General features: G+C 43.5%; 1 protein-coding gene across 4 annotated transcripts in view; it reads left to right on the top strand.

The window, feature by feature from the left end:
* FLNB (filamin B) overlaps nucleotides 1–15,429 on the top strand; it is a gene marked incomplete at both ends in the record, with an annotated part of 168,218 nt that overhangs the window by 74,043 nt on the left and 78,746 nt on the right. For all 4 annotated transcript variants that reach the window (XM_080715995.1, XM_080715994.1, XM_080715993.1 and 1 more), the window contains one exon: nucleotides 1,393–1,540. In XM_080715995.1, coding sequence (XP_080572121.1) covers nucleotides 1,393–1,540 — 148 coding nt within the window. The remainder of the gene's footprint in view (nucleotides 1–1,392; nucleotides 1,541–15,429) is intronic.

Genomic DNA, 15,429 nt, shown 5'->3' with positions numbered 1-15,429 from the left:
GGAGACCAAGCCCTCTGTTGCTCCAAGGAGGTGTGGCTTACCTGCTTGGCATCACTGTTTGGAAAGTGAGGACTTTGTGTGCTGTTGGGCTGGGTCATGTGGTGGACCTGAGGCTGCTGACACCATTGCCAGGAAGGCCATTTGTCCAGTGTGGACCTAACTGTGGCCCTTAAGCTGGATGTCAGGAAAAAGCCACCCCTTCCTCATTAAAAAAAACAAAACAAAACAAAAAAACCCCAAAAAACGCTGCTTGGCGTGGTGGCGCACGCTTTGTAATCCCAGCATTTCAGAACAGCCTCAGCTACTTAGGCCCTTTGCAACTCAGTGAGACCCTGTTTCAAAGTAAAAGAATAAAAAATAGGGTTAGGGGTGTAGCTCGGGGGTAGAATTCCCCTGGGTCCTATCCCCAGTACTGGAAAAAAAGAAAAAGAAAGAAAAAAAAAAAGCTCCTGATATATTGAAACCACATAATATGTGTCTGTGTTGTCTCTTATTGGTTTTATTAATTTTTATTACTAATAATAAAGTATAATAATAAAATAATAAATAATAACAGTAGAGATCAGCTGTCTGGTCATCGTGCCCAGAATAGTACAATATGCAGTATTGCAAGTAAACCTAAAACAGCTGTTCTGACACTCGAGTAGCAGGAAGCTTGCTAAGGTGGGTTTGTGGTGAAGGTGTACAGAGAGAGAACTGGAAATTATGTCCCCTTGAAAACCAGGCTCAGAATCTTCATTTCTAGCCCTCTGGGCACAGTACTCAGCATAGCCTAATATATGAGCGAAAGAATAGGCTGGTTTATCTTTTTTTTTTTTTTTTTTTTTTGCAGTACTAGGGATGGAAACCCAGGGCATTCTTACCTCCGAGCTGCATCCCCAGCCCTATTTTTTATTCTTTATCTTAAAACAGGGTCTCCCTGAGTTGCAAAGGGCCACACTCAGTAGCTGAGGCCATTTGCGAACCACGATCCTCCGGTCTCAGCCTCCCAGATGCTGGGACCACCACCCCCGGCTACCTATGTGCTTTTTTTTTATAATATTTTCTAATCCTGAGTGCGCTTGCCCCTTGTTTCTTCTTCCTTCTGACTTGCTGTAGCTTATTCTTCTATCCTTTTTAGAAAGTTTGACTGGAGAAGTGAGTTGAATATTTTAGGGGGGGGAGGAGGAGAATATGAATCTGTGGAAATTTTGTGCAGAACTTTCTGGAAAGGATGCCCTTCCAGAGGGGTTGGTGATACCTCTAAAGATTGAAGAAATGGATCCTGAGGTTTCGGTTGAATGTATTTCACTTACACAAGAAGTTGAGTCAGCTTCGTAATATTTGTAGCATTTGTTTAAGAGGTGATTTGCAGCCCGTGTCAGTGGGGGCTCACCCACCGTGTTGTTCTAGGTCATCACTCCTGAGGAGATTATTCACCCGGATGTGGATGAGCACTCGGTCATGACGTACCTGTCCCAGTTCCCCAAAGCCAAGCTGAAGCCAGGCGCGCCTCTGAAACCCAAGCTCAACCCGAAGAAAGCCAGGGCCTACGGCCGAGGTATGTGCTGGACCTGTTGGGCTCGAGGCCTGGCCTCTGACGTTGGAGCTTGTTAACCTCCTGGCTTCGCGGAGGGTCTTCTCAGAACTGAGAAGACAGGATGGGATTCAAGAATTTTTTTTAACCTAAAGATCTATCTATTTCTACCTTCCCTCTTAATCAGCTTGTCATCCAGTGGTTTAAGACGTGCTTCTGCTTTAATACAATAGAGAATGCAGAGGTTGCTGCTTTGTTGAGTTTGTGCAATAACCCTGGAACCATGAAAGGGCCATTGCTTCCAGTTTTTCAGAAGAGGCGTCGGAGCCTGGGCGGTGGGAGCCAGGGGGCTCTTCCCTGGTGGCCAGGTGGCGACGGGGGCAGGGCAAGCGGCGGGTCATCTGGCTGCCGATTCATTTCTCCTGCTAGGCAAAAGCTGCCTCTGGTTTCCAGGTGCCGTGGGAGCTGTTGTCACCCCTGGTAGACACTTCCTTGCTGAGACATCCTGTTTACGACTCACCCTCAGCCTCGCAGGACACAGTGCTGCTCAGATCAAGAGAGCGGGCTGAAGCCATCCCCCAAACCTTTGGTGTTCTGCTTGGCATCTGACTTCAAGTCAATAATAAAAAAAGCCTCTAGCTTTTATTTTTATTTTGTTGTGGCACTGGGGATTGAACCCAGGGGTGTTCTAGCCCCAAACGACACCATCTAACCCTTTTTATTTTTGGCTTTTGAGACTGGGTCTACTAGATTGCTGAGGGTCTAGTTCAGTTGCCAAGGCTGGCCTTGAAACTACTATCCTCCTATTTCAGCCTCCCAAGTACTGGGATGACAGACACGCGCCACCACGCCCAGCACTAGCTTTTATTTATCATTATTTTTTTTTCTTTTCTGTCCTTTAATTTTTTAATTGGTACATTATGATGATATATAATAATGATATATAACAATGAGATCTCATACATGTGCATAATATAATTTGGTTAATTAGTTCACCAGTACCCCTCAACACCCCCCCCCCCCATTCCCCTTCCTCTGCCCTGCTGGCTTCCTTGCTCTTTTCATGAGACCCCTCTTCCCTTTCCCCCCTTTTTTGTTTTTAGCTTCCACAGATGGAGAAAACATGTAACTCTTGACTTTGAGTTTGGCTTATTTCGCTTAACATAATGTTCTCAAGTTTCATCCATTTTTTTGCAAGTGGCATAATTTGGTTCTTTTTTTTTTTTTTTTTAATAGCTGCTTAAAACTCCATTGTGTTTGGCCGGGTGTGGTGGCGCACGCTTGTAATCCCCGCGCTTGGGAGGCAGAGACAGGAGGATCGTGCAGGTTCGAAGCCAGCCGCGCGCACTGGCTTAGGAGACCCTGTTTCCAAGTAAAAATGTAAAAATAGGTCTGGGAGTGTAGCCCGGAGGTAGAAGGGCTTCCAGGAACCCCAGTACCACCACCACCAAAAAAACAAAAAACAAAAAACAAAAAAACTCCATTGTGAGCCGTGTGTAGTGGCGCACACTTGTAATCCCAGCATTTGGGAGGCTGGAGACAGCCTCTGCTACTTAGTGAGGCCCTCTGCAACTTAGTGAGACCCTGCTTCAAAATAATGAATAATAATAAAAAAAAAAATAGGGCAGGGAGTGTAGCTTGGAGGTCAAATGCCCCTGGGTTCCATCCCCAGCCCTGCAAAAACAAAAAACAAAAAACCAAACTAACTCCATTGTGTGTGGCGCGCACACACACACCACATTCTCTTTATCTCGTCACCTGTGATGGACTTTGGACTTTTAGGCTGGCTCCATAACTTCGCTGTACATGCTGGCTTTTATAAGAACAGCCAACATGGCTGCACATTTGGTTTCTGGTAAAGGTCAGCACAGTGGGTGATGGCTTACTCCTTTTCCTATTGGAAAGAAAAGTGGTGCTATTTTTTTCCCTTAATTTTATAAGAATAGGTGGGATAGATAGTATCTTATGTCCTATCCCAGAATCTACTCTTGTTACCATGCTGACTTTATAGTTTTCTTTAGGCTTTCCTTTTTGTGTTTATATATGTCTGCATGTGTGTGCACACACACTTAACTGAATTACTTGAAGATAAGCTGCGGATATGGTGACGGTAAATGCCTCAATTCATCGGTGAGCCTCTCCTGAGACTAGGTTATCCTCTTATGGAATCAGAGTATTCATTATCACCCATAAGAAAATTGGCAGTAATTTTGCATCATCTAATATCTAGTTTAGATTCAAATTGTCTTGTCCTTTTTTGGGGGGAGGGTACTGGGGATTGAACCCAGGGGCATTCTGTATCTACCTCAGACTACCCCGAGTCTTTATTTTATTTTGAAACAGGGCCTCACTAAGTGCTGAGGCTGGCTGTGAATCTGTGATCCTCCTTTCTCAGCCTCCCTGGTACTAGGATTACAGGTGTGTGCCACCATGCCCGGGCCTGGCTTCGTGCCTCCCTGGTACTAGGATTACAGGTGTGTGTCACCATGCCTGGGCCTGGCTTCGTGTGTCTTTTCTGGCATGTTTCAGCCCACCGGAGATCCTGATGGTGCCGAGCAGCCCCACTTGCCCAGGGAGGCTCTGTGTGGCATTCATGGTGTTTGCAGGGACAGGGGCCTTTGCTGGAAGTCCTCCTCGCCTTTGCAGGCTCAAAGGCTGGCATGACCACCTTTGATTTCTCTGAGTCATAACGCAAAGCGGCGGCTGGAATGAGGAACCTCTGCATTTAAAGAGTCTGCTTTCCTTACGATGCAAAAAGCAACAAACAGCCACATAATGCCCTCGTCAACAAAAACGACCGCAACGCATTGAATCTAATCGAGGCGTGAAATGCTTGTTGGTAACCACCTTATTGCTGGCTGTCCGGTTTCCTCATTGTTAAAGAGAGACGCCTTCCTCTCACACTGCCGTTTTCTAGAAAATGAGCACTCGGCCACGGCTCAGGAATGTGGCTGGTCACTGCCATTTCCTTCTTCTGCCTCTTTGTAAGTGTTGGGGAAGAGACAAGTTTATTTTCTTTCTCATATATATATATGTCTGCAAAGAAATTTTATGTATAATTTTTATCACATATATATAATTTTTTGCAGTTTAAAAATTGTGGTAAAGCATACACAACATCAAGTTCACTATCTTAACTTTCTTTTGGCACTGGGGATTGAACCCAGGGCCATCCCACCTCTGAGCTACACCCCGTGCCCGGCCCCGGGGCACTGTTTTAAAGCGTGCAGCTCTGTGGCGTTTAGTTCATCCACGGTGCCGTGCTGTTATCACCCTCATTCTCTGCCAGAACTGTTTCAACTTCCTAAACTAAAACACCACACTCATTAAACAGTAGCTCTCTATTCTCTTCTCCCTGCACTTCTGCTAGCCCATTTCCTGTTGCTTTGAATTTGTGTAGGTACCTTACAGAAATGGAATCATGTAACATCTCTGCTTTCGTGTCTGGCTTACTTTGCTTAGCCCACATTTTCAGGGTTCATTCCTGTTGTAACATGTATCCGAATTTCATTCCTTTTTTATGGCTGACTAATAATATTTTACCATATGCATTTGTTTATTTGTTTTGTTTTTTTGTTTTTTGTTTGCATTGGTGATTGAACCGAGGGGTATTCTACCTCCAAGCTACGCCCCCAGCTCAATTTTTTTTTCCTATTTGGAGACAGGGTCTCGCCAGGTTGGTGAGCGTCTTACTACTAGCTGAGGCTGTCCTCGAACCTGCCATCCTCCTGTCTCACCCTCCCAAGTACTGGGATTACAGGCATGCGCCGCCACGCCTGGCCCATTCTTCTGTAAATAGACATTTGGGTTGTTTCCAGCTCTTAGCTATTATGTATAATGCTGCTATGAACATGGGTCCCAGCTTTCAATTCTTTGGAGCATATACTTAGAAGTGGAATTGCTGATCATACGGTAATTCTGTATTTAACTTTTTTCCTTTTAAGGAAAGAAGACACAATGGTCATGTTAGGTGACAGGGCCACGGGGAGGCTGTGGGTGGGGCTGGGAGGGCAGTTTTGCGCTTTCTTCTAGATGGCTAATTGATGCATTTCTACCACCTGAACCAGGAGTAGGGACTATACCCGGTAGCTGACAAGGACTGGGAAGGCTGGTTCTATTTTATCGTCTGGATGTTGAATAAATCCCCACTGGCAGCCAGTCAGCACTTGCAGCCCCGTTCCAGGAGCCTCGACTTGCCTAGTCTGAGTGGGTTGAAGGGCCAGAGAGCTGGGGTGAACCGAACCCAGAGCCACAGACAGGTCTTTGTGTGGCAGGCTCCCTTGTGGGCTTGGGTTTGTAGAAAGCATCCACCCATGAGCTAAGCGAACCTTGTCCAGAACTCATGCTCTGTATGAAGTGTTTACTGCACAGCAAGCCGTGAGCAGCCTTCAGTCTGAGCTGCCGAAGGGGCCCGCCATGGTCACCATGGCTCCGCAGTTTACGGAGTGTGGGGATGTGGTTCAGCCTCCTAACCAGCCGTGGTTAGCCAGGGGCCCCGAGCCCAACCCAGCCTTTGACAAGCTGCAGTAAGTTGTTACTCAGGCTATAGGAGTCAGATGGAGTGGATGTTGATCAATATTGTAGGCCACATTTAAGTCTGTTGGATAACCTGATCATTACATACATTTTAGGTAAAAGAAAAATGTAGAGCTGGGTGTTGTGGCACACACCTGTAATCCTGGTACTGGGGAGGCCGAGACAGGAGAATTGCAGGTTCAAGGACAGCCTTAGCAAATAGTGAAATTCTCTGCAACCTAGCAAGATTCTGTTTCAAAAATAAAGACAATAAAAAAGGGCTGTGGGTGTAGCTTAGAGATAGAATGTGTCTGGATTCATTCTCCATTACAGAGAGAGAGAGGGGAAGCCAGGCATGGTGGCACATGCTTGTAATCCCAGCATTTGGGAGGCTGAGACAGGAGGATCACAGGTTCACGGACAGCCTCAGCTACTTAGTGAGGCCCTTTGCAACTCAGTGAGACCTGTTTCAAAATAAAGAATAAAAATAGGGCTGGGAGTATAGCTCAGATGTAGAATGCCTCTGGGTTCCATCCTCAGACCTGAAGACCAAAAAAAAAAAAAAAAAAAAAAAAAAAAGAGAGAGAGAGAGAGAGAGAAATGTAGAAAATAAAACGTGGAAGCCCACTTCCTGGTTGACAGTCTCTTTTATTCTTCAAAGCCTGAGGCATTTTTTAATAGTCTTTTTTTTGCTGGATTGAAATGAACTTTATTCATTTTGCATTTCTCACCTAACTGTATGGGGAATTTATCCAGCATATAGTGAGAGACAAGTCAATGTCCTAAAACAGATTTATGGCAAGGAAGAAGAAACGGAGAGGCACTGTGAGACAAGTAAGATGGATGAGGCGTGGTGGGGATGCTAAGAAAAACGAGTAGGGCAGAGTAGAATTCCCCTGGGTTCTATCCCCAGCAGAGAGAGAGAGAGAGAGAGAGGGAGGGAGAGAGAGGGAGGGAGGGAGAGGAAAGGGGAGAGGGGGGGAGAGAGGGAGAGGGAGAGAGAGAGAGAGAGAAAGAATGGTGGGGGGGGGAGATAAAGAATGGGGGGAGAGAAAGGGAGAGAACCTGGGGGTCATTGGATGGTTCTCTCTAGTTTGTGTAGGTTTGAAATTCTTTATAATAAAAAGCTTTTTTTTTTTTTTTAAAGTAAAACTTGCTGGGCGTGGTGACACACGCTTGTAATCCCCGCACTTGGGAGGCTGAGACAGGAGGATCACACAGGCTCAAAGCCAGCCTCAGCTACTTCGTGAGGCTCTCAGCAACTTAGTGAGACCCTGTTTCCAAATAAAATATAAAAATAGTTCTGGATGGATAGCCCAGAGGTAGAAAGCCCCTGGGTTCCACCTCCAGTACAAAGAAAGAAGAAAGAAAGAAAGGAAGAAAGAAAGAAAGAAAGGGCTGAGAGTGTAGCTCAGAGGTCGAATGCCCCTGGGTTCCAGACCCGCAATAAATAAATAAATAAATAAATAAATAAATAAATAAATAAATAAATAAATAAATGTAAAACTTGAACAATTGCTTGTGGGTGGATGAAGTAGAAGGACATTTTCTAGTTCTTCCTGCTAAGTACCACTAAAACCTCTGGGCATCATATGTAAGACAAACAAGCAGATTGAAAGAAAAGAAGGCAGGCAGCGAAGGACGTGGGACTCAACCAAAGACATAGTAGTGAGTTCCTTGGGTTTTCTCGAGCTTTGCAGATCCAGATTTGAGGCCACGGAGATGACAACCTGGATGATACCAATGGGCACAAGTACCAAGAGCCTCCATGGTAGGCTGCTCTCTCTAGCCAAAAGACCAAGAAAGGGCAGCCTAGCAAGCAGAGCACCTTCAGAGATAACTGGTCTGCTCTAGCCAAACACCACAGGAAGAAAGCTCCCCTGCCCCTCATCCCAGAAAACAAACTGAGAACCTGGGTCTTTACCAATCTGGTAATAAGTAGGCAATGTTATCAGACAAAGCCGTGCAAGGAGCGCTAATGAGGTGCTCCCAGCACTGTGGAGAGCTGATGTCCCTTCACCCACCCACCACAAGCGAGGACCCCCTTCACCTGGCGGTTGGATGGGGATCCTAGACTCCTTCCCTGCTTGGAGGGCATCATTAAAAGGCAGCTCAGCCAGGCATGGTGACACATCCCTGTGATCCCCATACTTGAGAGGCTGAGACAGGAGGATGGCGAGATTGAGGTCAGCCTTGGCAAATTATTGAGACTCTGTTCCAAAATAAAAAGGTCTGGGAGTATAGTTCAGTGGTAGAGTGCCTCTGGCTTTAATTTCTACTCCTGACAGAGCCAGCTAAAGCAGGCAGTTTACATAAGATCCAGAAACTCACAACATATAATACCCCAAATATTCAGATTTTAAATTTAAAAAGCCACTTGTCATACCACGGGCCAGGAAGAGATGAAGCCAAAAAAAAAAAAAAAAAAAAAAGTGCTAAGATGACAGCAAGCTTACAGTCATCAGACAGTTTTAAAGTGGCCATTTTAGAGAAGCCTTTAGGTGGTAGTGGTGGCGCATGCTTGTAATCCAGTTCTTGGGAGGCTGAGACAGGAGGATTGCAGGTTGGTGGCCAGTCCCAGCTACTTAGTGAGGCCCTCTGCAGCTTAGTGAGACCCTGTTTCAAAATAAAGAATAAAAAACAGGGTTGGGACGGTGCAATTTGGAGGTAGAATGCCCCTGGGTTTTATCCCAATACTGGGAAAAAAAAAAAAAAAGCCTTCAATTATGAACACTTGAAACACATAGGAAAAAAAAACATGAACAATATCAAATAGAAAGAGAAGACATAAAGAACAGCAACATGGGAATTGTAGAGCTAAAAATGCAGCAGCTTAAATAAAGGCTCATTGAATATGTTTAATAGCAGAATGGAGGACAGAGGAAAGAACCCAGGAGCTGGGAGATGGGACGATAGAAACCATCCAGACTGAGGAAGAGAGAGTAGACTGAAACCACGAAGAGCCTCAGGACTGGTGGGGCCATCTCAGAACACCTTGTGTATGTAAGAGGAGACCGGAGAAGAAAGGGATGCTAGCTGGAGGCCTGGAATCCCAGGATGTGGAGGCTGGGTCTGGACCATTATGGCCCTAGCCAATTAGCAAGACTCAGCAACCCATTGAGACCCTGTTTCAAAACCAAAAATAAAAAGGTTAGGAGGGTAGCTCAAAGGTAGAATGTCCCTGGGTTCAATCCCAAGTGCCAGAGAGAGAGAGAGAGAGAGAAACTAAAAAATGACTTTGAAGAAAAAATATTTGAAGATTAATTAGGGAAGAAATATAAGTGTAGATTCAAGAAACTAAGCAAAACCTAAACAGAATAAATAAATATCCTCCAACAATAAAACAAAACGACATGTCTTAGATATACTTAAAAAAAAAAGACAATAAAACTTTAAAAGCCACATTCTACAAGGGGAAAAACCCAACAGAGTGATAGTAGATTTTTCATTCAAAAGTATGGAGACCAAAAGGAAATAGCATATTTTTCAAGTGCTGAAAGAAAAGAATTGTCAACCCAGAATCCTGTATCTAGGGAAAATATCTTAGGAATGAAGGAGAAATCACTACATTTTCAGACAAAGGAAAACTAAAAGAATGTGTCAGCATCTACCCTGAAAGGATGGCCTTTTAAAGGAAATTCTTGAGACAGAAAGGAAATTTAAATAAAAGAAGAAATGTTGGAATAACAGGAAGAAAGAACACGGTAAGCACAAATGTGGCTAACTACAGTATACTTCCCTGAAAAACCACAAATTACCAAAATCCAACCAGAATGAAGTAGGCAAGCAGAATGATCCTATAACCACTAAGGAGATTTAATTTGTAAAATTTAAAGCTCCTGAAAAAGAGCTCCAGGCCCAGAGAGTTTTACTGGAGGATTCTACCAAATATGTAGAGAAGAATTAAAACCAACTTTATACAATCTCTTCCAGAAAATGAATGAAGAGAGAACACTTACCAATGCACTTTATCAAACTAATAACAAAACAAAAAGCCATATCAAAAAAGAAAACTACAGACCAATATCCTTCAGAGTATAGAGACAGAAGCCCATCACAAAATACCAGCATATAAAATTTAATAACAAAAAGAAAAAAATTACATATCATGAGCAAGTGTTTTATTCTAGCAATGCAAGGCTGGTTCACTGTTAGAAAATCTGTCAACATGATCTACCATATTATAGTAACAAGCTAATGGAGAAAAATTACATGACCATATCAACCGACGCAGAAAAAGCAGCTGTCTGTGATAAGAACTCAAAAAAGAGGAACAGAAATCCACGCGTGGTGGCACAGGCTTGTAATTCCAGCACTTGGGAGGCTGAAACAGGAGGGTCGCAGGTTTGTGGCCAGCCTCAGCTACTTGTAAGGCCCTCCACAACTTAGACCCTGTTTCAAAATAAAAGAATAAAATAGGGCTGGGGATGTAGCCCAGACAGAATGCCTCTGGGTTCAATCCCCAGTGCCACACGGGGGCGGGGGGGGGGGGAAAGAGGAACAGAGAGGTAACTTCTTCAATTTAATACAGAGTAGCATACCACAGATTTAGAATATTGGTCAGTGTGGGAAATCGCTAACATTATTATAGTGAAAAGACTGAGGTGGCAAGGTGGTGCACACCTATAATCCTGGTACAGGAAGGAGAGGCTGAGACAAGAGGATCCTAGGTTTGAAGCCAGCCTCAGTAACTTAAGACTCTCAGCAACCTAGCAAGACCCTGTTTCAAAATTAAGACATAAAACAGGGCTAGGGTGTAACTTGGAGGCAGACTACCCCTGGGTTCAATTTGCAGTAGCAGAAAAGAAAAAAGAAAAACTAAATGTTTTCCCTAGGATCAGGAACAAGGCAAAGACAGTCATTCTTCCCACTCTTGTTCAACAGGCTGCTGCTGGAAGGTTTCAATAATGAAGTTATTGAAAAGGAGATTGTGTTTTTTTCTTGTCACCATCAGATTCACTTACGATACAAGGGGCTAGGGTTTACTTTTAGAAACTTTCAAACTTTTCTATTTATTTTTATTACTATTAATTTTTTTTTAGCATCACTGAGGATGGAATCCATAGACATTTCTGAGTACATCCCCAGCCCTATTCTTTTATTCTTTATTTTGAAACAGGGTTTCATTGAGATGCAAAGGGCCTCACTAGGAAGCTGAGGCTGTCCTTGAACTGAGATCTTCCTGTTTCAGCCTCCCAAATGCTGGGATTACAAGCATGCACCACCATCCCTGGAAACATTTGTATTTTTTTAGTTTTGAAAAACATTTGAAACAACTTAAAACCTTTTACAGATGAGAGGTGAAAAGACAAGCTGGTAGAAAATACTCGCAAACCACATATCCAGTAAAACGCCTGCATCTCTCACGTCTAAGGAACTCAACAAAATTCTATAGTTGAAAAAAAAACACAATAGTTGAAAAAATAAACAACAAATTAGTAAACAAGCAAAGTATTTACCGAGGTCTTCGAGCCATACCAGCCACTCGTCCTAAGGAGGAGGTCACAGGGACCTCCAATTTGTAGCCAAGCCAAACAAAGGTTGTGAGTAACCAAAAGCCCATCAGACAATCCAATCAGAAAGTAGTCAAAGGACATGCACTGCTTCGCTAAAGGGACTACACAACACAAAGAGGCCTATGGAAAAGCTGTTCTGTACCCCGAGACAGCAGAGAACTATGAATTAAAACCCTACCGGAGTGGCTAAAATAAAAGTGATCACACCAAATGCTGGCAAGGATGCAGAGGATGGAATTGTGGGACTGGGGATTCACTCAGAGGAGATCTACCTCCAAGCCACACCCCAGCCCAATTGTATTCCTTATTTTGAAGCAGAGTCTCGCTGAATTGCTGGAGCTGGGGGGAACCTGGGATCCTCCTGTCTGCCTCTCAAGCACTGGGATTACAAGCACGCACAACCACACTTGGCTCGTGGTCTAGTCACTCTGAGACATAGTTTGGCAGTTGTTTTTATTTTGTTTTGTTTTGTGGAACCGAGGATTGAACCCAGGGGCATTCTACCTCTGAGCTACACTCCCAGCCCTATATTTTGCTTCTTTTTTTGAAGCAAGGTCTAAGTTGCAGAGGACCTCACTAAATAGCTGAAGCTGGCTGTGAACCTGTGATCCTCCTGTCTCAGCCTCCCAAGCACTGGGATTACAAATGTGTGCCATCATGTCCAGCTTGGCAGTTTCTTTAAAAACAAAAAATCGATCCAGGCATGGTGGTGCACACCTGTAATCCCAGTACTTGGGAGGCAGAGACAGGAGGAGCCCAGGGCTAAGGACTTAGCTCAGAGATAAGAAGTCCCTAGGTTTAACCCCAGTACTATAAAAAGCAAAGAAAACACCCAATATAAAAGTGCAACTACAATAATGGCCCAGCAATTATTCTTCTTGGCCTTTGTCCCAGTGGAATGAAAGCTTATTATATAAGAACTGCTATACTCTCACAACCAAAGGAGAAAACTTATTTTAATCCCGCGAACAGCAACGTGGTGCTTTATAATTCCCTTCAGTTCCAGCGCTGTGTCCCTGGAGTTAGGATGGGCGCCGCAGGCGCAGGGCTCAGTCCTTATACTGCCCTGGCTTCTGGTGTGAGTGGCAAGAGATGGGTCCTTAGGTTACTTACAACCTTTGTCTGGCTTGGCTACAAATGGGAGGTCCCTGTGACCTCCTCCTTAGGACCAGTGGCTTGTATGGCCTGAAGACCTCGGTAAATACTTTGCTTGTTTACTAATTTGTGATATAATATAGGATACAAAAGAGCAGCAAATGAAATGGTCTATAGGGTGAGACTTGCAAAGGTCCTGAGAACAGGACTTTCTCCTTCCTTCCTTCCTTCCTTCCTTCTTTCCTTCCTTCCTTCCTTCCTTCCTTCTCGTTCTTTCGTTCTTTCTTTCTTGTGGTGCTGGGGATGGGACCCAAGAGTATTCTATCCCCTAGTTACACTCCCAGACCTTTATTTTGAAACAGGGTCTCACTGAGTTGCAAAGGGCCTCACTCAGTAGCTGAGGCCTGTCGTGGACCTGTGATAATCCTGTCTCAACCTCCCAGATGCTGGGATTACAAGCGTGCGCCACCACGCCCGACTGAGATCAGGAGTTTCTGCTTGCCGGGTCCTACATTTTAGGGCTTTTTTTTTTTTTTTTTCAGTGCTAGGGGCTTGAACGCAGGGGGCCTCTACCATTGAGCTAATTCCCAGTCCTTTTTTATTTTGTAATTTTGAGACAAGGTCTCACTAAATTGCCCAGGCTGGCTTTGAACTTGTGATCTTCCTGCTTCAGCATTTCCACTAGCTGGAATTACAGGTGTACACTACCACCCCTGTATATTATAGGATTTTTATAGGGGTGTGACTGATATCAACTCAATCACCAGCTCCTCTTCTTAAGAGGTTGAGGTTTAGGCTGAAAGTTCACAGGTATTTCTGGTGGCCAGCCCATATTCCAGAGTCCACCAAAAGCTGCCTCATTAGAACAAAAGATTGTATCACCTACAAAATTCCAAGAATATTTGAGAGCTTTGTGTCACAAACTGGGTCAAAGACCAAACATTAGGAGTCGGGCAGGACATGGTGACACAGGCTTGTAATCCTAGCATATGAGAGGCCGAGACAGGAGGATCGTGGTTCCTAGACAGCCTCAGCTACTTAGTGAGGTCCTCCACAACTTAGTGGAGGATTATTATATATATTTTTTTAAATAAAATTCATCAGAAGACAGGTGTGGCGGTGCACCCTTGGTAATCCTAGTACTTGGGAGGCTGAGATAGCATTGCAGGTTTGAGGATGGTCTCAACAGGTAGTGAGACGCTCACCAACCTAGTGAGCTGCTGTTTCAAAGTAAAATGAAATAGGGCTGGGAGTGTAGCTCAGAGGTAGAATGCCACTGGGTTCAATCCTCAACACCACTAAGATAGATAGATAGATAGATATAAATAAATAAATAATCAGAATTTTCTTTTTTCTGAGGTACTGGGAATGGGATTCAGGAGCATTCTACTTTTGGGCTACACCCCCAGCCCTATGTTTTGTTCTTTGTTTTAAAACAAAAAGAAATTTTTTGGGGGTGGCACTGGGGTTCCTGGAAACCCTTCTACCTCTGGGCTACACTCCCAGACCTATTTTATACTTTTTTATTTGGAAACGGGGTCTCTTAAGCCAGCGCAGCTGGCTTCGAACCTGCGCGATCCTCCTGTCTCCGCCTCCCAAGCATGGGGATTACAAGCGTGCGCCACCACGCCTGGCAAAACAAAATTATTTTGAAATTAGAATTTTATTGCTTGAAGAATATAGCATATGAAATCACAAGACTGTTACAGTGAAAAGCCACTAGGCTGCAAACATATAATACTTTATTAGATGCGATAAAATATTAATTAGCCTGAACTCTGCATCAGAAAGAAATAGGTATGGAAAATTATCTAAGTAGTTTACTTGAGAAACAGATACACTCAAAAACAAAAGTATAAGGATGTTACAGTAAAATTATAAAAGCCAACACTTATTAGTATTTTTTTAAACTAGACTACCTTTGGTATCTAGTTTTTTAATTTTCCCAGTACTAGGGATAAAACCCAGGGGCATTCTACCTCTGGGATACACCCCCAGTCCTGTTTTTATTCTTTATTTTGAAACAGGGTCTCACTGAGTTGCAAAGGGCCTCACTAAGTAGCTGAGGCTGGCCCTGAATTGCAGTCCTCCTGTTTCAGCATTCCGAATGCTGGGATTACAAGCGTGTGCCACCATGTCCGACTGGTACTTAAATTAAAAAAAAAAAGTCCTTCTATTTTACTCAAATATGAAGTAAGTTCATTTAAAAATTCAACAAATTATTAACCATTTCTTTGCCGGCAAGAAGTATATTTGAAGGTATATTAATATTCCAACTAGAAATCCTAAAAATTAACAACAATAAAAGCAAACAATAGATAGGTAAAAGACTTAACATCAATAATGAATCTCCACAGATAACTAATCTTAGTTGTCTTTTGGATGGAAAATCTTGTTTCTCTCCCACCCCGTCCCTCCCTCCCTTGCTTGGCTTAGTGATTGACTTTGATATGTTTAAGTACTTTATGTGTTTTAGAGATTTTAGGATTTCTAGTTGGAATATTAATATACCTTCAGATATAGCATTTGGAAATCTTTTATCCCATTCTATCAGTAACTTTTAACTCTGTTTACATTGTCTTTGGATATACAATATTTTTTTTATTTTTTAGGGAGTTCATTTACCCTTCTGTTGCCTGTGCCATTGAAATCATATCCAAGAAATCACTGCCAATTTCAGTGTTGTGAGGTTTATGACCCAGATTTTCTTCTAAAAGTTTATAGTCTTAAGATTTATATTTAGGTCTTTTATCTATTTTGAGTTAATATTTGTATATGGGATTAGGT

The sequence above is a fragment of the Muscardinus avellanarius genome (genome assembly GCF_963383645.1).
Source record: "Muscardinus avellanarius genome assembly, chromosome: 18".
In the NCBI taxonomy this organism is placed as follows: Eukaryota; Metazoa; Chordata; class Mammalia; order Rodentia; family Gliridae; genus Muscardinus; species Muscardinus avellanarius.
Note: the sequence above shows the minus strand (reverse complement) of the source record. Positions and strands in the feature narration are given on the sequence as shown.